This window comes from Oncorhynchus gorbuscha, linkage group LG13 (genome assembly GCF_021184085.1).
Source record: "Oncorhynchus gorbuscha isolate QuinsamMale2020 ecotype Even-year linkage group LG13, OgorEven_v1.0, whole genome shotgun sequence".
Classification (NCBI taxonomy): Eukaryota; Metazoa; Chordata; class Actinopteri; order Salmoniformes; family Salmonidae; genus Oncorhynchus; species Oncorhynchus gorbuscha.
In genome coordinates this window covers 52,814,126-52,840,331 of record NC_060185.1, presented here as the reverse complement: position 1 = coordinate 52,840,331, position 26,206 = coordinate 52,814,126, and the positions used below count along the sequence as shown (strand labels likewise).

Below are 26,206 nucleotides of genomic sequence, written 5' to 3'. Positions count from 1 at the left end.
AAGCTGAAAGAAAAGACCCCAGGAATTTTTTCATAAGCATATCATGTCTGCACAAAAGCTTATTTCTCTCAAATTGTGTGCACAAATTTGCTTACATCCTTGCTAGTGGGCATTTCTTATTTGCCAAGATAATCTTCCATCTGACAGGTGTGGCATATCAAGAAGCTGATTAAACAGCATGATCATTACACAGGTGCAACTTCTGCTGGGGAAAATAAAAGGCCACTCTAAATTCACAACACAATGCCATAGATGTCTCAAGTTTTAAGGGAGCAGACAATTGGCATACGGACTGCAGGAATGGCCGACAGAGCTGTTGGCAGAGAATGTGATGTTCATTTCTTTAAGAGAAGCCACCACTAACGTCATTTTAGAGAATTTGGCAGTACGTCCAACCAGCATCACAATTGCAAACCCTGTGTAAATACGCCAGCCCAGGACCTCCACTTCCGGCTTCTTCACCTGCAGGATTGTTTGAGACCAGCCACCTGGACAGCTGATGAAACTGGGTTTGCACAACCGAAGAATTTCTGGACAAACTGTCAGAAACGGTCTCAAGGAAACTCTTCTGCATGCTCGTCGTCCTCACCAGGGTCTTGGCCTGACTGCAGTTCGGCGTCGTAACCGTCTTCAGTGGGCAAATGCTCATCTTCGATGGCCCCTGGCACGCTGGAGAAGTATTTATTATGGATCCCCATTAGCTGCTGCCAAGGAAGCAGCTACTCTTCCTGGGGTCCAGCAAAATTAAGGTAGTTATACCATTTTTAAAACATTACAATACATTCATTACAGAATTCACAACACACTAAGTGTGGGCCTTCAGGCCCATACACTGCTACCACATATCTACAACACAAAATGAATGTGTACGTGTGTGTATAGTGCATATGTTATCAAATGTGTGTATGCATGTGTCTGTGCCTATGTTTGTGTTGCTTCACAGTCCCTGCTGTTCCATAAGGTGTATTTTTATCTGTTTTTAAAATCTGATTCTACTCCTTGCATAAGTTACCTAATGTGGAATAGAGTTCCACGTAGTCATGGCACTATGTAGTACTGTGCATCTCCCATAGTCTGTTCTGGACTTTGAAGAGACCTCTGGTGGCATGTCTTGTGGGGTATGCATGCGTGTCTGAGCTGTGTGCTAGTCGTTTAAACAGACAGCTTGGTTGCTTTCAACATGTCAATACCTCTCACAAATACAAGAAGTGATGAAGTTAATCTCTCCTCTACTTTGAGCCAGGAGAGATTGACATGTATATTATTAATGTTTGCTCTCTGTGTTCATCCAAGGGCCAGCCGTGCTGCCCTGTTCTGAGCCAATTGCAATTTTCCAAAGTCCCTCTTTGTGGCACCTGACCACATGAATGAACAGTAGTCCAGGTGCGACGAAACTAGAGGCTGTAGGACCTGCCTTGTTGATAGTACTGTTAAGAAGGTAGAGCAGCACTTTATTATGGACATACTTCTCCCCATCTTAGTTACTGTTGTATCAGATTGTGGGCACTGGTTACAGTTTGAAGCTTTTTCTTGAGTGGGCAGCTTGATGAAAGCCAGTTAATATCTAAATCACCCAGAAAATATACCTCTCTGTTGACATCACATACATTATCAAGTATTTCAAACGTGTTATCCGGATACTGAGCGTTAGCACTTGATCTATAGCAGCTTCCCATAAGAATGGGCTTTAGGTGAGGCAGATGAACCTGTAGCAATATGACTTCAACAGTATTTAACATGAGATCCTCTCTAATCTTTACAGGAATGTGTTTTTTATATAAATAGCAACACCTCCAGCACTGGCATTTCTGTCTTTTCTGTAGATGTTATAACCTTGTATTGCTACCACTGTATCATCAAAGGTATTGTTTAAGTGAGTTTCAGATATTGTCAGAATATGAATGCATCTGTTATTATTAATTTAATGAACCTTGTTTCTTAACTACATATGTTAACATGGGCTACTTTGAGCAATTTTGTGTAAATCCAAGATGGCGCAGCAGTAAGATGTTTGTTTTTGTCCCATGTAAATATATTCAGTCTTTTTCGTTTTTTTGTATACATCTCTTTTTTTCCATTTTCAAATTAATTATACCTTCCTGCAACCTGCCTCACCCAATGTGGTACAGATCTGCTATTTTTTTTAGACCTTGTAACTGGAACCTCCATCAGAAGCTAGCCAACTAATTAGCTGCTAGCTATTTAGTCATTGTTAGCCAAAAATAGCGGTCTTTAGCTCGGACACCAGCCGCTTTAGCCCGGATAACACCTGCCAGTCTGCACAGCGCGATATCAGCCCTGAGAATATCGGACTGCCTTTTTCCCCCACTACATCACCGGATTCCTGCAGCAAGCTCTGGACCATTACACCAGATCTTCGCAGCTAGCTAGCTGCTACTGAGTGGCTATTGCGGCTAATGCCCTTGTCCATGCACCAGTTAGCCTCGCTAGCAAACAAAGTACACCTACTACAATGCCTCTGTAGCCAATTGGCCTGGACCATTTGTCGACACAGAGCTCCGCCGATCCATCACGACTGGTCTGCTGATCTGCTGATGTAATTCAGCCGATGTGCTTTGAACCGGCCTCTGCATCGTGGATGTGGTGAAGATCCATCTGCTATCCCCGGCCTGCTAGCTTCCTGAACGCCGTGTCTCCCGCTCGCCTAGCGTAGTGATTGACTACCGAACGGCTCCCTGTTTCATCTATTGCTGCTCATTGGACCCTATGATCACTCAGCTACACAGCCGACGCCTGCTTGACTGTTCATTAACACGGTACTTCATTTTGATTAGCTGTCGGCCCCAGCCTCGAACTCAGGCCCTGTGTGTAGCTAACTGACCCTCTCCGCCCATTCAGCACCATTTACCCGTTGTTGTTGTCTTAGCTGTTTACCCGTTGTTATCTCACCCGTTGTTGTCTTAGCTCTCCCAATCAACACCTGTGATTGCTTTATGCTCTCTCTAATGTCAATATGCCTTGTATACTGTTAAGGGCAGCTCTCATTGTTTTATTTTACTGCGGAATCCCTAGTCCTGTTCAACATTACTCAGAAAGCCTCATCCCGTCTGTAGAGAATGCCTGCTTGTTCTTTAAAAGTGCATTCATCATCATCTTAAATAAGCATGCCCATTTAAAAAAATGTAGAACTAAGAACAGATATAGCCCGTGGTTCACTCCAGACTTGTTTGCCCTTGACCAGCACAAAAACACCCTGTGGCGTACTGCACTAGCATCGAACAGTCCCCGCGATATACAACTTCTCAGGGAAGTCAGGAACCAATATACACAGTTTGAAAAAGCTAGTCTTTGCTTTCCTAACAGAAATTTGCATCCTGCAGCACTAACTCTAAAAAGTTTTGGAACACTAAAGTCCATGGAGAATAAGAGTACCTCCTCCCAGCTGCTCAATGCACTGAGACTAGGAAACACTGTCACCACTGATACAGCCACGATAATCAAGAATTTCAATAAGCATTTATCTACGGCTGGCCATGCTTTTCACCCTGGCTAACGCAACCCCGGCCAACAGCTCTGGAACCCCCGCAGCAACTGGCCCAAGCCCCCCCCCCCTTCTCCTTCACCCAAATCCAGACAGCTGATGTTCTGAAAGAGCTGCAAAATCTGGATCGCTACAAATCAGCTGGACTAGACAATCTGGACCCTCTCTTCCTAAAAGTATCCGCCGCCGTTGTTGCAACACCTATTACTAGTCTGTTCAACCTCTCTTTCGTATCGTCTGAGAATCCTAAAGATTGGAAAGTGGCCACTGTCAACACTCTAGACTCAAACTGTTACAGGCCAATATCCATCCTGCCCTGCCTTTCTAAAGTCTTTGAAAGCCAGGTGAACAAACAGATCACCGACCATTTCGAATCCCACCATACCTTCTCCACTATGCAATCTGGTTTCCGAGCTGGTCATGGGTGCACCTCAGCCACCCTCAAGGTCCTAAACAATATTATAACCGCATTGAGAAAAGACAGTACTGTGCAGCCATCTTCATCGACCTGGCCAAGGCTTTTGACTTGATATTCTTATTGGCAGACTCAACGGCCTTGGTTTCTCAAATGACTGCCTTGCCTGGTTCACTATCTATTTCCCAAATCGGAGGGCCTGTGTCTGGACCTCTGGCAGTCTCTATGGGGGTGCCACAGGGTTTAATTCTCAGGCCGACTCTTTTCTCTGTGTATATCAATGATGTCTCTCTTGCTGCTGGCGATTCTTTCCTCCACCTCTACGACACCATTCTGTATACATCTGGCCCTTTGGATTCTGTGTTACAAACCTCCAAACGAGCTTCAACGCCATACAGCACTCCTTCGATGGCCTCCTACTGTTCTTAAATACTAGTAAAACTAAATGCATGCTCTTCAACCGATCGCTACCCGCCCGCACAACTAGGATCACCCCTCTGGACGGTTCTGACGGTTCTGAATATGTGGACAACTATAAATACTTAGGTGTCTGGCTAGACTGTATACTCTCCTTCGAGACTCACATTAAGCATCTCCAATCCAAAGTTTAATCTAGAATCAGCTTCCTATTTCGCAACAAAGCCTCCAATCATGCTGCCAAACATACCCTAGTAAAACTGACTATCCTACCGATCCTTGACTTCGGCGATGTCATTTACAAAATAGCCTCCAACACTTTACTCAGCAATTTGGATGCAGTCTATCACAGTGCCGTATGATTTGTCACCAAAGCCCCATATACCACCCACCACTGCGACCTGTATGCTCTCAATGGCTGGTCCTCGCCACATGTTCGTCGCAATCCCACTGGCTCCACGTTTTCTATAAGTCTTTGCTAGGTATAGCTTTGCCTAATCTCAGCTCACTGGTCACCACAGCAACACCCACCCGTAGCACACGCTCCAGCAGGTATATTTCACTTGTCATCCTAAAAGCCAACACCTACTTTGGCATCGTTTCCTTCCAGTTCTCTGCTGCCAATGACTGGAACTGAATTGCAAAAATCACTGAAGTTGGAGACTATCTCCCTCACTAACTTTATTAAGAGTTAGCTCTCAGAGCAGCTTATCGATCGCTGCAGCTGTACTTGGCCCATCTGTAAATAGCCCATCCAACCAATTACCTACCTCATCCCCATGTTTGTTTTTCTGCTCTTTTGCACACCAGTATTTCTACTTGCACATCCTCATCTGTACATATATCACTCCAGTGTAAATTGCTAAATTGTAATTACTTCACCACTATTGGCCTATTTTTTTTGCCTTTCCTCATTACTTCATTTGCACACACTGTACACAGATGTTTCTATTGTGTTATTGACTGTATGCTTGTTTACCCCATGTGTAACTCTGTGTAGTTGTTTTTTCGCACTGCTTTGCTTTATCTTGGCCAGGTCTCAGTTGTAAATGAGAACTTGTTCTTAACTGGCCTACCTGGTTAAATAAAAGGTGAAATAAAATGTTTTAAAATATAACTTTCTCAGTGGGAGTGTAGTCTGCTTTGCAGCAGGCCGCTGTCTTCGACTTGCTCGTGACATGCGACAATCATCGTTGATTGCCATGCTGTGCTCCTTCGACTCCGCTATCAGATGGGAGAAGAGCGGCAGGAGATGGCTCCACTGGTGAATGAACTACGAGCAACACTAGCCAGTTGGATAACGACAAATGACAAGATGGAGATGCATCCCATATGCGCGAACGCCGTCCAGCCACCGGCGTAGAAAAGGTCAACATTCCACACTGTTTTCCCCAATTTCTTACGTAGGCTGGCTACATGCGTGATTAAGGAAGCCACCTCAAGCCTATAATCCTCGGCAAGCAAAAAATTGACACATTGGAAATCTGAGGGATCCAGTTTGTCCCGAAACAAAGCGTAGTAGATACAGCTCCTACAGCGCTGGACCTGATAATTTACCTCTCCAGACAAAGAAGGCTCCATTGGAAAACTTATCTGGGTCTAACTCTGTTAGCTTGATGGCTAACGTTAGCAGCTTAGCTAGGTTAGCGGCTCTTTCAAGCAGACATTAACCTGCCAGTTAAGCAGGATTCTGAAACAAGAAATAGTGGTCCTAGCTGTTATAAGCTAACAGTGTCACGGAATCCATGCAAAAACAAGTTTGGTATTTATGTTTAACAAAGATTGGTTAAGTTTTAGTTAAAATAACAAACCAAGTGTTTTCAGTATACAGTGTGCTCTTCACGGATGAATCCCGGTTTTAACTGTACTGGTCAGATGGCAGACAGCATATGGTAGCATCGTGGGTGAGCGGTTTGCTGATGTCACTGTTGTGAACAGAGTGCCCCATGGGGGCGGTGGAGTTATGGTATGAGCAGGCATAAGCTAAAGAGACAATTGCATTTTATTAATGGCAGTTTGAATGCACTGATACCACAACGAGATCCTGAGGCCCATTGTCGTGCCATTTGTATAGGATCTGTACACAATTCCTGGAATCTGAAATTGTTCCAGTTCTTCCATGGCCTGCATACTCACCAGACATGTCCCCAATTGAGCATGTTTGGGATGCTCTGGATTGACGTGTACGACAATGTTCCAGATCCCGCCAATATCCAGCAACTTTGCACAGCCATTGAAGAAGAGTGGGACAACATTTCACAGGGCACAATCAACAGCCTGATCAACTCTATGTGAAGGAGATGTGTCGTGCTGCATGAGGCAAATGGTGGTCACAACTGATACTAACTGGTTCTGATCCACACCCCTATCTTTAAAAAAAGTATCTATCACAAACAGATGCATATCAGTATTCCCAGTCATGTGAAATCCATAGATTTGGGCCTAATGAATTTATTTCACTTGACAGATTCCTTACACGAACTGTAACTCAGTAAAATCATAGAAATTGTTGCATGTTGTCACGTTCGTCGTATTGATGAGACAAAGACACAGCGTAATATGAATACATACTTCCTTTAATAAAGAAAGACCACTAAACAAAATAACCGTGACGCTATATAAACAGAGTGCTGACAGGCAACTACACAGACAATAACCCACAAAAATGGAAAATGGCAACCTAAATAGGATCCCCAATCAGAGACAATGATAAACAGCTGCCAAGACATACAAAAAAAACATAGATATACAAAAACCCTAGACAGGAAAAAAACACACATACCCACCCTCGTCACACTCTGACCTGACCAAAATAATACATAAAACATAGATAACTAAGTTCAGGGCGTGACACGTTGTGTTTATATTTGTTCAGTGTAGGTGCAGCTCCTACATGGGATGAAACATTCACCCTAGTCTCTAAAGGTGGTAGACGCCTGTTAGTGGAATTTCTAAATTCCAATATGTTTTATAGCCAAAATCAGATTCACACTCTCTCTAGTTCATTAACCTGTTACTCCTACCCCCTACTTTTTCGAACATTCTGTTAAAAATCGCGCAACATTTCAGCACCCTGCTACTCATGCCAGGAATATAGTATATGCATATGATTAGTATGTGTGGATAGAAAACACTCAGACGTTTATAAAATTGGTTAAATCACGGCTGTGACTATAACAGAATGTGCGTTTCATCGAAAAGTGCAGGAAAATCTGATCACTGAAAATGGGAAAATATATCCATGTGCCACTTGACCGTGTTGTTGAATGGGAACCACATTAAATGGGGCTGAGGTTGCAATACCTACAGCTTCCACACGATGTCAACAGTCTTGTCATTTGCCTACGATTTGTTTCTTGGTCAAACGGACACAAGGCAGCGCATTTCTTCCGGTCTCCGACCGGATATTTTGGTTGATTTACCCGGACATTATTTCCAGACGTACAGCTATAGAATATACATCGCCTCGTGATAAATTATTAACGTTTACTAATACCTAAAGTTGCATTACAAAAGTATTTCGAAGTGTTTTGTGAAAGTTTATCGTCGACTTTTTTAATTTAAAAAAATGACGTTGCGTTAAAAGATGTTTTTTTCCTTGATCACAGTCTTCATACATCGATATCTAGGCTATGGACCGATTTTAAACGAAAAAAAAGACCCCATAGTGATGTTTATGGGACATTTAGGAGTGCCAACAAAGAAGATTGTCAAAGGTAATGAATGTTTTATATTTTATTTGTGCGTTTTGTGTAGCGCCGACTATGCTAATTATTTTGTTTACGTCCCCTGCGGGTCTTTTGGGGGTGTTACATGCTATCAGATAATAGCTTCTCATGCTTTCGCCGAAAAGCATTTTAAAAATCTGACTTGTTGGCTGGATTCACGAGTGTAGCTTTAATTCAGTACCCTGCATGTGTATTTTAATGAACGTTTGAGTTTTAACGAGTGCTATTAGCATTTAGCGTAGCGCATTTGCATTTCCAGATGTCTAGATGGGACGCCTGCGTGTCGGGTAGGAGTAAGAGGTTAATGAGGTGTAAGTTCATTAATTATGCATGAAGTAGATCGAGATCAGTCTTAAAAGCCAGGTAAACAGCGTTTAATTCAAGAGTACTAAACACATATTTTCACAGGTTATAAACTGAAAAGGACGTCAGCGTTTTCTAAACGTTCTATCTATTTCACAAGTAGAGGGGCCCTCTAGTTCTCGAGCCTTCGCGTTATCAGCACGAAGTCAAGGTCAGTCAGTATAAATCAACATTCTAGACAGTCTGGAGATGGGCCGTTCCTGCCACCTGGAGATTGTACAAATGTATGAACTAAGGAACAGACCTTCATTGTTACTAAACTCCTGACTACATTATATACAATTGGGAATGGGAGCAAGAGAATTCACATGTACAGTACATTATAGCATTTGGACTAGTTAGTTCTGATTGGAATGTATACATAATTAGTCATTTCAACGATAATTTCCTCTAACAACACCACTTTGGAAGTATTCAGTTAAAATCCACGGAAATAAAAAAGGTTGGCGAGGAATCAGTTTAAAACCAATCAATCCATAGTGTGATAGTTAGTTTGAATCACAGTTTGTAGGATCACCACAGTTATAGCCAGCATGCCAGAACCCAACCACAGACTAAAAGGCAGCACAAGCACCCACAATAACACAACCAAGCCACAAAACTGGCCAACCTAACAGCAACGAGAGAGGGGTGACTTACTCGATGCGATTAAATGCTGGGGCCCATCAAATCAGCAACGCAACGCAGGCCATGTTACCAGTATTATAGCCAGGAGAGAAGCACCTTGGAGGGGATGTAGTTTCCAGTACAGGCCGGTCGAAAGCCAGGTGGGGGCTGTGGGAGAGTCAAAGGGTCAATCCAAGTGGAGTTCAAGTTTGGTAGTTGTCCAAAAACATCCAATGCACAATGTCAAGTGGAAAGATAAAACCCACAGGCAGGTGTCTGCTCAGATCATGTCCCAGTGCAGGGTACGGTGCCCAGGTATATCCAAGTAGGCCTCAAGAGTTTCATAGTTCTGTTTTGTATGGGATGCTGCCATGCTAAGGGACTTGTAGCAATGTTCACTGTTTGCTGGGATGTACATTTGCTGTGTGTGTGTGCATAACCTGTAAGTGTGTGTTGTTGTTTGCAGTGCGGTGCTGGGGGCTGTCTCATTGAACTGGCCCAGGAGCTACTGGTCATCATGGTGGGAAAACAGGTCATCAACAACATTCAGGAGTTTATCATGCCGTGAGTCTTGTAATCCTACAGCTTCCCCCGGTTTTGTCTAAAATCCAATCAGTCTCAATACACTTGGAAAAAACTGTTTTTCAATCAACGTTGTTTCCATGTAATTTCAACACGAAAATTCAATGTGATGACGCTGAATGAATGTTGAAAACTGATTGGATTTGTCTTTTTTGTCACCCAATTTTTTACTTAAATCCAATTTTTGTTGATTTAATGTTGAATTCATATTAGTTGACGACAAATCAACCAAATGTAAATCAAAACTACGTTTGTTGAACTGACATCTGTGCCCAGTGGGCGTAAGTTATTGTAATTGTCTTGCCCACATAAAGGACCTATGTACTGCTTCTGTGCTCGTTAAGGTAAAACCTCTCTCCTTTTGTCTCATGATAGAAAACTAAAGTCTTGGTGGCAGAAGCGCAAGATCCATCCTAAGGTTAGAGCTGAAGATGAGAAGGTGAAAGAGGGAGGACCGACACAGGATGCTGCACCCTGGGAGACCGACTATGAGCTCCTGCTGTGTGAGGGACTGTTCGATGAATATCTGGAAATGGGTGAGTGTTCCTGCACACCTTTAATAGGGCAGGGCTGTGGAACACGGTGTTTTAAAACATTCATTAAATGGGAATTGTAATTGTGTATTTCTTATTGGATAAGGAATTACTCTTGTGATTTTTGTTACTCTTGAATAAGTGAGGTTATCTGGGGAACTGGCAGTGACACGCACCGGGAGCAAACAAACCATAACATTTTAAATAGACAGGACTCTGTGTGCCATCAAGTAATTGATGGAGAAACACAGTTGAAACCCCTAGGTCTTGACAATATGATTCTACTAAGCCGTTGAGGAGGATTAGCTACACACGTTTACTGCTCTACTTCCCACGTGCTCTACTTCCCCCAGTCAATGTAACTGTCCCCTCATCCCAAAGATTATTGTGCCATGTAGGTAATAAACAGTGCTGTGCAGAACCTACTCAGTCAGATTGTGTAATCCATACCCCAAATTAATTAATTCACTTGCTCTGGAGGACAATATACAGAATAAACAGTACATGTAGTGTACAATACATTACGAAGACCTTCGTTATATTAAGTTGCAACAACACTTTTGCCCTCAGAACAGCCTCGATTTGTCGGGGCATGGACTCTATAAGGTGTTGAAAGTGTTCTACTGGGATGCTGGCCCATGTTGACTCCAATGCTTCCCACAATTGTGTCAAGTTAAATTGGTTGTTTATCATTGCTATACAACCATTTTCAGATCTTGCAATAGATAGTAGATTTAAAACTGTAACAGTCACTCAGGAACATTCACTGTCTTCTATTTTTGTGAAAACTGAAATGGTCTATTCATTCCTTTTACTGTTGTAGACACTTATCCAGTGCAACTTACAGTAGGGAGTACATATATTTTCATAGTTTTTCCCCATGGGAATCGAATCCACAACCCTAGCATTGCAAGAGCCATGCTCTACCAACTGAGCGAGATCGTCACATCACATCATCACATACCACTTGATGTGTCAATGTTCTCAAGTGCTGTATTGTGCAATGGTTTTCTTTTTAAATTCTTTATTTAACTAGGCAAGTCAATTAAGGACAACAGAGGCAAGGTATTGGAGTGGCCATCACAGGGCCCTGACCTCAATCCTATAGAAAATGTGTGGGCAGAACTGAAAAAGTGTGTGCGTGCATGGAGGCCTACAAATCTGACTCAGTTCCACCAGCTCTGTCAGGAGGAATGGGCCAAAATTCACCCAACTTACTGTGGGAAGCTTGTGGGAGGCTACCCTAAACATTTGACCCAAGTTGAACAATTTAAAGGCAATGCTACCAAATACTAATTGAGTTTATGTAAACTTCTGACCCACTGGGAATGTGATGAAATTAATAAAAGCTGAAATAAATCATTCTCTACTATTATTCTGACATTTCACAATCTTAAAATAAAGTGGTGATCCTAACTGACCTAAAACCACTAATTTTTTACTAGGATTAAATGTCAGGAGTTGTGAAAAACTGAGTTTAAATGTATTTGGCTAAGGTGTATGTAAACCTCTGACTCCAACTGTATTGACTCCAGACATTTCAGCTTTTAATTTTTTATTCATTTCTAAAAACATAATTCCGCCTTGACTTTGTGGGATATTGTGTTTAGGCCAGTGACAAAAAAAAATCTCAATTTAATCAGTTTTAAATTCAGGCTGTAACACAACAAAATGGGGAAGAGGTCAAGGGGTATAAATACTGTGAACAAAACATTAAGAACACTTGCTCTTTCCATGACACAGACAAATTAACAAATGATTTCTGAATATTTTCCGTGGGCACTATATTCTGCTAATCCATCATTTAATTCATTTAACAGAATTGTACATTACTACATTACTCAGATTACAGATGCATTTACATACCCCAACACGAGCAGAAGGTGAATGCTGACTTCCCCCCTCTTTGCAGTGCTGCAGTTTGGCTTCATTACCATCTTTGTGGCGGCATGTCCACTTGCCCCGCTGTTTGCCCTGATCAATAACTGGGTAGAGGTGCGTCTGGACGCACAGAAGTTTGTGTGTCAGTACAGACGGCCCGTAGCAGAGAGGGCTCAGGACATTGGAATATGGCTGGACATCCTACAAGTCATCACCTACGTTGCTGTCATTAGTAATGTAAGTGTACTGTATATGTGTGTGTGTCTGTGTTACTTGCGTGTGTGATGTTATTAGTGTGCTTGGTTTAATGAAGACTCCTGCCTCTCTGCCAGGCCTTCCTGATAGCTTTCACTTCTGACTTCCTGCCTCGCCTCTACTACCGCTACAACAATGATGGAAACCTTCAGGGTTATGTTAACTTCACCCTGGGTACTTCCCCAAGCAACTTTAACGCCAACAACACACAATGCAGGTAGAGACACACTCACAATCACCCATGAATGTATATATGCATTTCGTGAACGTCGTTATTTTCTTGTTTCTATTACTCTACAACTGGCATTGTCATCTAGCATTTCTTTGTTCGTTTTTCTTCTTTTTTTTTAGATATAGAGGATACAGGGACAGAAATGGGCATTTTCGACCGGAGTACTTCCACCTTCTGGCGTGCCGGCTGGCCTTTGTCATAATTTTTGAGGCAAGTTCCGTTGAGTTGAGCTATGTCATTATGTGGACAACTTTTGCAGTACAGTTTCAATGCAATTCATTGACTAATTCAGTGTTTACAGGTCTATCTGTGTATGCATTTTTGTTAAGGAGCTGAGGCATCTTGGAGAATTGAGATTGAGATGCCTTGTCGTGTGCTCTGAGAATGTGTTTAGTTTTTCTACTGTGGTGCTTCATTTTGGTGTTTTATTTTTATACTCTGGTCTCGTAGTGTTGGCTAGTCAACACATTGCATCTGAGTAAGCTTACAGGCTTGTTACGATGTTCATATACAGTGCATTTGGATTGTATTCAGACAACCTTGACTTTTTCCACATTTTGTTACGTTGCAGCCTTGTTCTAAAATTGATTTAATTGTTTTCCCCCTGATAAATCTACACACATCTCCAATATGACAAAGCATAAACAGATTTTTTGACATTTTAGGAAATTTATAAAAAAATTTAAAACATACCTTATTTACATAAGTATTCAGACCCTTTGCTATAAGACTTGAAATTGAGCTCAGGTACATCCTGTTTCCATTGATCATCCTTAAGATGTTTCTACAACTTGATTGGAGCCCACCTGTGGTAAATTCAATTCATTGGACATGGTTTGGAAAGGCACACACCTGCCTATATAGGGTCCCACAGTGGACAATGCATGTCGGAGCAAAACCAAGCCGTGAGGTTGAATTGTCCGTAGAGCTCCGAGACAAGATTGTGTCGAGGCACAGATCTGGGAAAGGATATCAAAACATTTATTCAGCATTGAAGGTCCTTAAGAACACAGTGGCCTTCAAGTTTGGAACCAATAACACTCTTCCTAGAGCTGGCCGCTCGACCAAACTGAGGAATCGGGGGAGAAGGGCCTTGGTCAGGGAGGTGACCAAGAACCCGAAGGTCACTCTGACAGTGCTACAGAGTTCCTCTGTGGAGATAGGAGAACCTTCCAGAAGGACAACCATCTCTGCAGCACTCCACCAATCAGGCCTTTATGGTAGAGTGGCCAGACAGAAGCCACTCCTCAGTAAAAGGCACATGACATCCCGCTTGGAGTTTGCCAAAAGACACCTAAAGTACTCTCAGACCACGACAAACAAGAATATCAGCTCTTATGAAACCAGGATTGAACTTTTTGTCCTGAATGCCAAGCATCACATCTGGAGGAAAAACCTGGCACCATCCCTACGGTGAAGCATGGTGGTGGCAGCATCATGCTGTGGGGATGTTTTTCAGCGGAAAGGACTGGGAGACTAGTCAGGATCAAGGGGAAAAATTAACAGAGCAAAGTACAGAAAGATCCTTGATGAAAACCTGCTCCAGAGTGCTCAGAACCTCAGACTGGGGCGAAGGTTCAACCTTCCAACATGACAACGATCCTAAGCACACTGCCAAGACAACGCACGAGTGGCTTTGAGACAAGTCTCTGAACGTCCTTGAGTGACCCAGCCAGAGCCCGGATTTGAACCCGATCAAACATCTCTGGAGAGACCTGAAAATATCTGTGCAGCAACGCTCCCCATCAAATCTGACAGAGCTTCAGAGGATCTTTAAAAAAATATAATATTTCACCTTTATTTAACCAGGTAGGCTAGTTGAGAACAAGTTCTCATTTGCAACTGCAACCTGGCCAAGATAAAGTATAGCAGTGTGAACAGACAACAGAGTTACATCTGCAGAGAAGAATTGGAGAAACCCCCCAAATACAGGTGTGCTAAGCTTGTAGCGTCATACCCAATAAGACTCAAGGCTGTAATTGCTGCCAAATGTACTTCAACAAAGTACTGAGTAAAGGGTCTAAATACTTAAGTAAATGTGATTTTTCAGCTCTTTTTTTAATCAATTTCCAAACATTAAAAAAATTTTTTTTTTGCTTTGTCCTTATGGGGTATTGTTTGTAGATTGAGGAGAAAAAAGCTATTTAATCCATTTTAGAATAAGGCTGTAACGTAACAAAATATGGAAAAAGTCAAGGGGTCTGAATACTTTCCAAATGCACTGTATGCTTATGTGTCTCCTTCCCTGGTCCATCTTTTCTCTCTCTTTCTTTTTTCCCTTTCTCTTTGCTCAGCATGTTGTGTTCTTCATCGGTCGTTTGATTGACATCATGGTCCCTGATATACCTGAGGATGTGGAGATCAAAATTAAGAGAGAGCACTACATGGCCAAGGAGGCCCTGGCTGAGAACGAGGTGAGAACCCCTGTACCTCTTTCTAGATACCTGTCAGTCAATCGATCAATCAATCAACCGATTAACCAATCAAATCTCTAATTCACAGTGTAATTTTGGCTTTTTTTTAACCAATGATAACTCCAGCTGATTCTTCTACTGATAGTGTATTTTTTCCTCATTATGAATCATCAAAACTACTTTACCCGACACAAAACGTCTCAAAATAAAAGTTGAAACATGCCTTGCAGTAGTGGTCACTGATTGGCTGGTCACTGATTAATTGATGAAGGGAAAACAGATTTAGCACAGATGCAACAAATTAAAATGAATGATCTTACTCGGGATAACTAGTGTATATCACAAAGTAGGATGAGATAGCTAGCCAGTTTACTTTCCTAAATATTCAGAAATATTAGCTCAGATATAAATGGGCATGCTACTAGTTATAGCTAGCTTACTCTACCTTATCAAAGGTTACTAGTTAATTTGTTATTTCTGAATGTTTATCAAAATAACTTTAGATACACCCATGACAGAACTTTTTCACTAAGCTGTCACTCTCTCTAAACTGATGCAAAGGAATTTTAATAAGGAACAGTCAGATGTGACAAAATATCCCAGAACCTAAGCTGCACTGTGAGCCAGATTTAAAACTGAATGACATTAAAATTAATTGACTGATGCATGATAAATTTTAAAAGATCTATAACCATCCATGAACGATCGTTTACAGAAGAAAAGTATAGACACGCAAGAGTCTACACTGGATCGGTCAGAATGAGACACGCCTAACCAATGACATTTCAATAGAGGCGGGACTGAAGTTGTGTGGACCAATAAGGTGACAGGTCGCATGGCGCAAGCATCAGAAAAATAAACGAGGCGCCCACATCACTGCACAGAGCGAAGACCGCTCAAATTTATTTGTCACATGCTTCGTAGTCAACAGGTGTAGACTAACAGTGAACTTCTTATTTCTGAGTCCTTTTCAAACAATTCATAGTTAAAGATAAGATACATTTATATTTATAAAAAGCATAAATGTTGCAGTGAGTATGCGGGGGAATTGCAGTGGGGCCACCATATTAATAAAATATATATATTTAAGAGTATGGGACAATATAAACTTTTTTTAGAAAGATCATTTACAATTTATTTGATTGAGTAAATGTATTTAGTTATCTTAATTTTGATGAATGAATGTTGATGTAAAATTGAAATTGACTGATTTTAAAGTTGTGTTAGATTTGGGGTGGAGTCACAGGAAGATATTTTGAAAAGGAATGGTTCCCTTTTGAAAAAGTATGAATACCACTGGAGCTCCACCCCTAGAGCTATGACTGGGCTCTTGAACAGTGTGACATAGGGCATGTGGGCTACAATACATATGCCGCATACACGTGCTAGTCGGAACTAGGAAACTCTGAAATGTATAACTTGCTAACTGGTTGTAGTTATACACAAGCCGTGTTCAACCAGTTAGCAAATACGGAATTTCAGAGTTTCCTAGTGCCGACTAGCATGTAAACGCTGCATGTCTCAGGGACTAGATGTCAATGTGTGATCCCTCTCCAGTGTTTTTTTTGTACTGCATTATTACGTTGTATTAGTGCATTGGTTGAGTATTTTGTTTGCTAACCTCAAATGAATTTCCATGTAAATTAAGTTATTGTATTCTATGATATGAAGAAAAGTCTACGCTAATTTTTCAGAGTCAATGAATCCACCCTTTCTTTTTGTTTCACACCCTTTATGTTGCAGGCTTTGGGTAAGGTTGTCGTTCTAGTTGAAAAGGAGAATCTGTCCACTGAGTTACGACGCAGAGCCAAACCTCAAACTTCCACAGCGTCTCCACCCCGGGAGAGCAACTCACCACCACCCTTACTGAATCCAATCCCAGAGGACCCAGACAGATCACCGTTCTAACCCCTGACCTCCCCAGGGGTCGTTTGGACGCCAGCTCAAGGTCACATGATTGAGTGATGAGATTTATTTTTCAGCTCTGTGTTTCTAACAAACTTCAGTGACATTGACAAGTATAGTCATAACTGTAAGACTAAGGAGAAGGCAAATAACAGGACTAATCCTTACTCAGGACTGACTGCAGTGAGATTGAGGCTTTGCATTGTGCTTACCCATATTGAGCAGCAGTATACCCCCCACTCTAACCATGCAGCAAATGTGTGGACTACTAGAGAACTGTGACTAGACTAGTCTTTCGAATGAATCGTTAAACGGGAGTCCTGAATCTGTGGTCATAGAAAATTCCATTGCAGTTATTGTAAGGATTTGGGGTGATAACCCCAGTGTCTTGGCCAAATTCTCAACCTGGCCCCATTCAATCATGACCACCTATTCATCCCCCTGATTCCCAATTGGCATATATCACTCCTCACATCTCCACCATGATAGCTGATGTGTGGTGAGTGTTCTGGCACAAAATGGTTGCTGTGCATAGCCCAAATGGGTGCTACACATTGGTAGTGGAAGAGGTGAGTTCCCCTCTTTAATATGTAAAGCACTACACAAATCCAATCAATCAATTACTACTAGAGAAATGTGTCTCTTTCGGTGTAGCTGCTCAGTCCTTAACTGAATAATATAATTACTTTTTTGGGTTGGCAGTGAACTCACTTCATGTTTCAGGAATTATAGTCTTCCAGTTCAGTCCCCCCCGCAAATACACTGTATATTTACTGTATGAAGCAGCTTGAAGCGATAAGCACATAGACTGGAATCAACTGAAGTATTTATTTAACTAACCCAATCATGATACATGTGTGTATATATATATATATATATATATATATATATAATTTCAGCAAAAAAAAGAAACGTCCTCTCACTGTCAACTGTGTTTATTTTCAACTTAACGTGTAAATATTTGTATGAACATAACAAGATTCAACAACTGAGACATGCACTGAACAAGTTCCACAGACATGTGACTAACAGAAATTGAATAATGTGTCCCTGAAAAAAGGGGGGGGTCAAAAAAAAGTCGCAGTCAGTATCTGGTGTGGCCACCAGCTGCATTAAGTACTGCAGTGCATCTCCTCCTCATGGACTGCACCAGATTTGCCAGATTTGCTGTGCGATGTTACCCCACTCTTCCACCAAGCCACCTGCAAGTTCCCGGAAATTTCTGGGAGGAATGGCCCCAGCCCTCACCCTCTAATCCAACAGGTCCCAGATGTGCTCAATGTGGATTGAGATCTGGGCTCTTCGCTGACCATGGCAGAACATTGACATTCCTGTCTTGCAGGAAATCACGCACATAACCAGCAGTATGGCTGGTGGCATAGTCATGCTGGAGGGTCGTGTCAGGATGAACCTGCAGGAAGAGTACCACGTGAGGGAGGAGGATGTCTTCCCTGCAACGCACAGCGTTTAGATTGCCTGCAATGACAACAAGCTCAGTCCGATGATGCTGTGACACACCGTCTCAGACCATGATGGACCCTCCATCTCCAAATCGATCCCTCTCCAGAGTATAGGCCTTGGTGTAACGCTCATTCCTTCGACGATAACCGCAAATCCGACCATCACCCCTTGTGAGACAAAACCACGACTCGTCAGTGAAGAGCCCTTTTTGCCAGTCCTGTCTGGTCCAGCGACGGTGGGTTTGTGCCCATAGGCGACGTGGTTCCAGTGATGTCTGGTGAGTACCTGCCTTACAACAGGCCTACAAACCCTCAGTCCAGCCTCCCTCAGCCTATTGCGGACAGTCTGAGCACTGATGGAGCGATTGTGTGTTCCTAGTGTAACTCGGGCAGTTGTCATTTCCATCCGGTACCTGTCCCACAGGTGTGATGTTCGGATGTACCGATCCTGTGCAGGTGTTGGTACACGTGGTCTGCCACTGCGAGGACGATCAGCTGTCCATCCTGTCTCCCTGTAGCTCTGACTTAGGCGTTTTATTATTGCAATTTATTGCCCTGGCCACATCTGCCGTCCTCATGCCTCCTTGCAGCATGCCCAAAGCACTTTCACGCAGATGAGGAGGGACCCTGGGCATCTTTCTTTTGGTGTTTTTCAGAGTCAGTAGAAAGGCCTCAGTGTCCTAAGTTTCCATAACTGTGACCTTAATTGCCTACCGTCTGTAAGCTGTTAGTGTCTTAACCACCGTTCGACAGGTGCATGTTCATTAATTGTTTAAGGTTCATTGAACAAGCATGGGAAACAGTGTTTAAACCCTTTACAAAGAAGATCTGAAGTTATTGTGATTTTTATGAATTATCTTTGAAAGACAGGGTCCTGAAAAAGGGACGGTTCTTTTTTTTGCAGAGTGTGTGTATATATGTATGTATATATGTATACACACATATATATATATATATATATATATATATATATATATATATATATATATATATATATATATATACACATATATACACACACATATATATATGAATGGAATACCACTTTTCTGTTACTTTTCCTCCTAATTATATATATACTTCCTAGGAGGAAAAGTAACAAAAGTTGTATTCCAATCATTCAAGACTATACCTACTACTACAAACCAGTTCACATTATGAATGGACTAAATCTGTTTATGGGAGAGTCAAGCCAAAGATGATTAATGCAACATGCACGTAACATTGTCTTTGAATATAATTTACAATATTTAAATGTGGTGTTTATTGGAACAAATAAAAATTTGATAAAATACGTGACTTGATATTACAGGATCAAATCTAAATTGGTTTTGAAGATGTAATCATTTTTGAACAATTTGCTGCATTAATCTCTGCCATTAACTAGTCATTTGAAACATGCATACAATTAGGCCCCTCAAGTAACAGTGACATTTGAAAAGGATAAAGTTGATGATCAACATTGACTTTGCTCACTTTGCATGAGCAACAATAGTGGAATCTGCGGTTTGCCTGTAAGAAGGCGCTGGAGAAGAAGGCAGACGTTTTACATGCCCCCAACCAATTGTGTTTTTTGTTCATTTATTTGCATGGTTTGAAACATATTTTTTTAAACTTATTTTGTACATAATGTTGCCACTACGGTTTCTTATGACCGAAAATGGCAGAATATTTTTTTAATTTAACAACTCTGACAAGGCCGACTCAAATGATATACTGCGTTCTCGGAAACAGGCCCAGCTCCCCGTGATTTGCGTGAAGAGGAGGCGGAGAGAAAGAGGCCGGGGGGAGAGGGCTGCCTTCTGAGAATTCATAGGCGATTGAATAAACTCCCACTTCCTTCCATTTTGCTAGCAAACGTGTAATCTTTGGACAATAAAATAGATCACATTCGCGAAAGATTAAACTACCAATGGAACATTCTAAACTGTAACATCTTATGCTTCACGGAGACGTGGCTGAACAATGACACAATCAACGTACAGCTGGCTGGTTAAATGCTGCACAGGCAGGATAGAACATTGGCGTCTGGTAAGACGAGGGGTGGTGGAATATGTATTTTTGTAAATAACAGCTGGTGCACAATATCTAAGGAAGTCTATTGCTCACCTGAGGTAGAGTATATCATAATAAACTGTAGACCACACTACATACCTAGAGATTTTTCATAGCTGTTTACATACCACCACAGTCAGAGGCTGACATTAACACAGCATTGAATGAGCTGTATTCCGCCATAAGCAAACAAGAAAATGCTCATCCAGAGGCAGCAATCCTAGTAGCTGGGGACTTTAGAAACTTAAATCCGTTTTGCCACATTTCTATCAACATGTTAAATGTGCAACCAGAGGGGGGGGGGCTCTGGACCACCTTTACTCCACCCACAGAGATGCATACAAAGCTCTCCCTCGCCCACCATTTGGCAAATCTGACCATAATTCTATCCTGAATTCCTGCTTACAAGCAAAAATTTAAGCCGAAAACACCAACGACTAGATCAATAAAAAAGTGGTCAGATGACGCAGATGCTAAGCGACAGGACAGGACAGTTTTGCTAGGACAGACTAGAATATGTTCCGGGATTCCTCCGATGCCATTGAGTACACCGCTTCAGTCATTGGCTTCATCAAGAGGTGCAACAATGACGTTGCCCCCACAGTGACTGTACGTATATACCCCAACCAGAAGCCATGGATTACAGGCAACATCCGCGCCGAGCTAAAGGCTAGAGGAGCGGGACTCTGTATCCCAGAAGCTTATAAGATATCCGGCTATGCCCTCCATTGAACTATCAAACAGGCAAAGCGTCAATACAGGACTAAGATCGAATCGTACAACACCTGCTCTGACGCTCGTCGGATGTGGCAGGGCTTGTCAACCATTACAGACCAGAAAGTGAAACACAGCCAAGAGCTGTCCAGTGACGCAAGCCTACCAGACAAGCTAAACTACTTCTTTAATCACTTCGAGGCAAATAACACTGAAACATGCATGAGAGCATGTTCTGGAAGACTGTGATCACGCTCTCCACAGCCGAACTGCCCGCAGTGCAAACTGTCTCTAACCAGAATACAAAGAGGAGTGGGAGGCCCCGGTGCACAACTGAGCAAGAGGACAAGTACATTGTCTAGTTTGAGAAACAGACGCCTCAAGTCCTCAACTGGCAGCAACATTAAATAGTACCCGCAAAACACCAGTCTCGACGTCAACAGTGAAGAGTCAACTACGGGATGCTGACCTTCTAGGCAGAGTTCCTCTGTCCAGTGTCTGTTCTTATGCCCATCTTAATCTTTTATTTTTATTGGCCAGAAATATGGATTTGTCTTTCCAACTCTGCCTAGAAGGCCAGCATCCCAGAGTCGGAACTCCCCAGCAAGTCTGGATCTCTTTTGTGAGGATGTTAGAGACGGTCCTCGCTGTGGCCTGACGAAGGACAAAGAGCTCCACCCACTTGGAATAGTAATCAACAAAAACAAGCATGTACACATTCTGGTTGGAGCTTCTCAGAAATGGACCCATCAAATCCATTCCTAACATTTCCCAAAGTCAGGTAACCACCGTTTGCTGCAACTTGCCAGCAGGATTTCTGCCTTCTGGTTTGTACATTTGACAAACCTGACAGTTTCGAATGTGTGACTTCATGTCCATGCTCAGATATGGCCAGTACAGTAATGCTTGCAACCGCTTGTAGGTTTTGAACATGCCCAAATGACCCGCTAACGGGTCTTCGTGGAAATGTTGTAACAGTTGAAGGAGTAGAGGTTCGGGTATGTACATTTGGTAGTGTTCTGTGAAGTAGTTGTACAACTCGGTAGACTTTGTCTTCAATGATGGTCAGCTTTGTGTGACCATATTTTCTCCATCTTCCAGCATAGTCTGGTACAAAGCCTTCCATATGGACTCATCAGAGAAGGGTAAATGTTTGGGTGAGTCTCGGCTGTTAGACAGAACAGTAGCACATGTAAGATGAGGGCCACTGTTACCACCAGCAGGAGCTCTGGATAAGGCACCTGGAACAGTGTTTTACTTTCCTGTCCTGTATTCTACTTCAACGGTGAACTCTTGAAACCGTAGAGCCCATCTGATGAGTCTGGTCCTTGGTTTGTTAGTCTTGAACACCCATACAAGGGAGGAATGGTCAGTGACCACAGTGAAGTACCTTCCTTCCAGGTAGTACCTCCACTTTTCCGGCGCAAGGCACTCTTACTCGGTTGTGGAGTAGTTCTGTTGTGGTCCATTCAATGTCCGACTGGTGAACGCTAGCACTTCTTCAGTGCCAAGTCCAGTCTGTTGGACTGGTATCAGTGTAAACAACAAATGGGCAGTCAATGTTGGGAAGACTCAAAATGGGAGGTGTGACAAGGTTTCATTTCAGGGTTCAAAAGGAGGTCTAGCACTCTGTCGTCCGTCGGAATTTCGCTCCTTTTTGCTTCAATGTGTTGTGTGGTTCTGCCACCTGGGAGAAGTTCTAAACAAACCATGGTGCCATCCCAAGGAACCGTTGAAGGGCATTGAGGGTAGTTGGCACAGGGAAGTCTTGTACAGCCTTGTTCTTTTCAGGATCCACATGGATGCCGTTAGACAACACAATATGGCCAAGGAACTTCAGGGAGGTTTGGCAGAAGTTGCTCTTCATGTTCAATGTCAGACCAGCTTCTCTTAGCTTGTCCAACACTGCTTGAAGATCTTGAAAGTGTTGTTCTGGGAGTAGATAATTATATCATTCAGGTAGACGAAACAGATCTTCCCTTTGACCTCACCTAACGCAATCTCCATCAGTCTTTGGAAAGTGGCAGGTGCATTCTTTAACCCAAAAGGCATCACCTTAAAGGAAAACAAGCCCTCAGCACAGACAAAAGCAGTCTTGTCCTTGCTTTCCTGGTCCATCTCAACCTGCCAATAGCCACTATTAAGGTCAAGGGTAGTAGGACAGCGGAGTCAATCACCACCTTCCGGAGACACCTGAAACCCCACCTCTTTAAGGAATACCTAGGATAGGATAAAGTAATCCTTCTCACCCCCCCTTCCCCCCTTAAAATATTTAGATGCTCTATTGTAAAGTGGTTGTTCCACTGGATGTCATAAGGTGAATGCACCAATTTGTAAGTCGCTCTGGATAAGAGCGTCTGCTAAATGACTTAAATGTAAATGTAAATGGTAGTGAACACAACAGCACCAGACAATGACTCCAGGATCTCGTGGATGGTGGGAAGAGGATAGGCATCAGTCTGGGAAACATTGTTGGTCTTCCTATAGTCCACACAACCTAAGACCACCAGTCTTTTTTGGGATGAGGACAACAAGAGTAGCCCAGGGAGAGGAGGAATGTTCAATTTTATATCTTGTGTCAACGTATCAACCTTTGGGATGATAAGCTTTGCTGGGGACAAACAATGTGGCTTCTGCTTGATCAATATTTCCTGTGTAAGGAAATCATCAGAAAGATTACCAAGGGTTTGTAGTACTGGAGCAACGGCAGAGAAGACTGACACATTTGAACCCCAATCATGTATCTTCTGATTGGAAGAAATGCTTCGCTCTGTGTGGAAACCAGTAGCAGTTGTGTGCGATATCAATCTGGACACCACTGAAGTACATGAAATCAATTCCCAACACGGCAGGAAAAGCAAGGGAATCATATAGGAGCATTTACACAGGCGGAACTCAACCTCACTCCATCTGAGTGTTCGTTTAGCCTCACCATCAGCCAGATATAGCGGACCTTCTGTCCATGGCTTCAAGTTGTATTGTGGACCTTTAACCTCCTTCCACAGTTTCTCATTGAGCAATGTGTAGGATGACCCGGTGCCCAGGATGGCTCATCCTGTCTAAGGGCCTATGGACAGGGGTAACACCAGTTGGTGCTGTATTTACTGAAAGAAAGGGGATGTCGACGGGTGGGCGTAGGCAGGGACTCTTGGAGTTCCAGCTCTGGTCAAAGCACCCAGAGTAGGATGGTCGTTCCTGCGAAGGAAGTTAGTTGTGTTGGCCTGTTGTGATTTGTGGTTTCTGGAAGGGTTTACTTGATACTGATTTGGACATGTAGCTGAAGAATGTCCCTTTTGTCCAACAGAACATGGGAGGGGTCTTGGCTGGAGACGCTGGCTGTTGTTGATGGTTTGTGTAACTGTTTGGGTGTCTGTTTTGTTCTCTGTTCATATTGCTGCTGGCATTCTATACCACCCACCACTGTGACCTGTATGCTCTCGTTGGCTGGCCCTCGCTTCATATTTGTCGCCAAACACACTGGCTCCAGGTTATCCATAAGTCTTTGCTAGGTAAAGCCCCGCCTTATCTCAGTTCACTGGTCACCATAGCAGCACCCACCCGTAGCACGTGCTCCAGCAGGTATATTTCACTGGTCACCCCCAAAGCCAATTCCTCCTTTGGCCGCCTTTCCTTCCAGTTCTCTGCTGCCAATGACTGGAACGAACTGCAAACATCACTGAAACTGGAGACCCATATCTCCCTCACTAGCTTTAAGAACCAGCTGTCAGAGCAGCTCACAGATCACAGATCACTGCACCATCTGTAAATATCCCATCCAACTACCTCATCCCCATACTGTTATTTATTTTTGCTCCGTTGTACCCCAGTATCTCTACTTGCACACTCATCTTCTGCACATCTGTCACTCCAGTGTTTATTTGCTATATTGTAATTATTTTTGCCACTATGGCCTATTTATTGCCTTTACCTCCCTTATTCTACCTCTATTGCACACACTATATTTAGGCTTTTGCTATTGTATTATTGACATGTTTGTTTATTCCATGTGTAACTGTGTTAGAGTTTGGAGATGTTGTCCGACGAATATCAAGGGTGTTGCCTTGAAGTTGTAAGACTACAACCACTGGAGAGAAACCAGACGATGGAGGAAGGTTGGGTGTCAGAGGGAGGGCTAGCTCAGTACTTCCACACAGATCCATGTCAATAAGAGAGTAACTGGTTAGACCTCCTGTGGACTGTGGTCAAGACTGAGAATTCAGATTCCCAGGGCTCTGGCCCAAATTAACTCCTATTACCTCCCTTCACATTATGATTTGTATTGTCAGCTCCATTGTCAGAATGACCCTGTGTTTTCCCATATGCAAATGAAACAAATGAAATACCGTGTGCAAAAAAGTTGTACTCAGTAGGTCAGTCAGACAATCCAATCCGCCAACAGATCTACAGGGGAGAAAGGCCACAACAAAACAGAGGAGAACAACTGAGATGTGTAGTCGAAAGGAGACACAATGAGCGGATCCGATTCTGTTTAAACTTGAGACAAGGCTACAAAACACATTTTTAAATACAACAAAACAAACGGAGTAAAAAAGCTTCGGAAATGAGGGTTGAACACGTCTTCATTCACACTATCATCACCACCCCCTTTTCCGCAGCTGATGCTAGCTATTTAATTGGGAATTAAAGGCAAAGCGCCCTATTGGAAGGAGAAGCACAGACTGTTCAGACAAATTCAGGACCGTCACAATGTCCACGGTGAAGACCATTCTTTATCTTGCAGTTGGGGAAATCCACATATTTTCCATTAATTTGCAAAAACTCCGACTTCAGGTCCCACACCCTTTTAACATTGGGTTGTTATTTTACGTGAAATGCACAAATAGTCCTCTACTCTGAAAATTAACCCCCTTATAAAAGGGTAAACCGAGTTTGTTTCTAGTAATCTCTCCTCCTTCAGGCTTCTTCTTCTTTGGACTCTATATTGCGGTTGACAACCAACTTTAAGGTGCGTTACCACCACAAACTGGACTGGAGTGTGGACCTCAGTTAATCTTTCAATCACCCACTTGGTTATATACTCCTAAAAACCAATGAGGAGATGAGAGGCAGGATTTGCAGTGCGTCAGGCGTCACAAATAGCACCAAGTTCTATTTTAATGTAAAAGGCGCGCATACCCAGAAGC

General features: G+C 42.7%; 1 protein-coding gene across 3 annotated transcripts in view; it reads left to right on the top strand.

Moving 5' to 3' along the window:
* Nucleotides 1-17,753, top strand: part of ano7 (anoctamin 7) — a 54,944-nt gene extending 37,191 nt beyond the window's left edge. For 2 of the 3 annotated variants that reach the window (XM_046294971.1, XM_046294972.1), the window contains 7 exons: nt 9,498-9,595; nt 9,989-10,149; nt 12,059-12,264; nt 12,360-12,499; nt 12,634-12,724; nt 14,809-14,928; nt 16,672-17,753. In XM_046294971.1, the coding sequence (XP_046150927.1) occupies nt 9,498-9,595; nt 9,989-10,149; nt 12,059-12,264; nt 12,360-12,499; nt 12,634-12,724; nt 14,809-14,928; nt 16,672-16,836 (981 nt within the window). In that variant the 3' untranslated portion in view covers nt 16,837-17,753. The remainder of the gene's footprint in view (nt 1-9,497; nt 9,596-9,988; nt 10,150-12,058; nt 12,265-12,359; nt 12,500-12,633; nt 12,725-14,808; nt 14,929-16,671) is intronic. The other variant, XM_046294970.1, reaches the window with a different exon arrangement.
* The last annotated feature ends 8,453 nt before the right edge of the window (nt 17,754-26,206 follow it).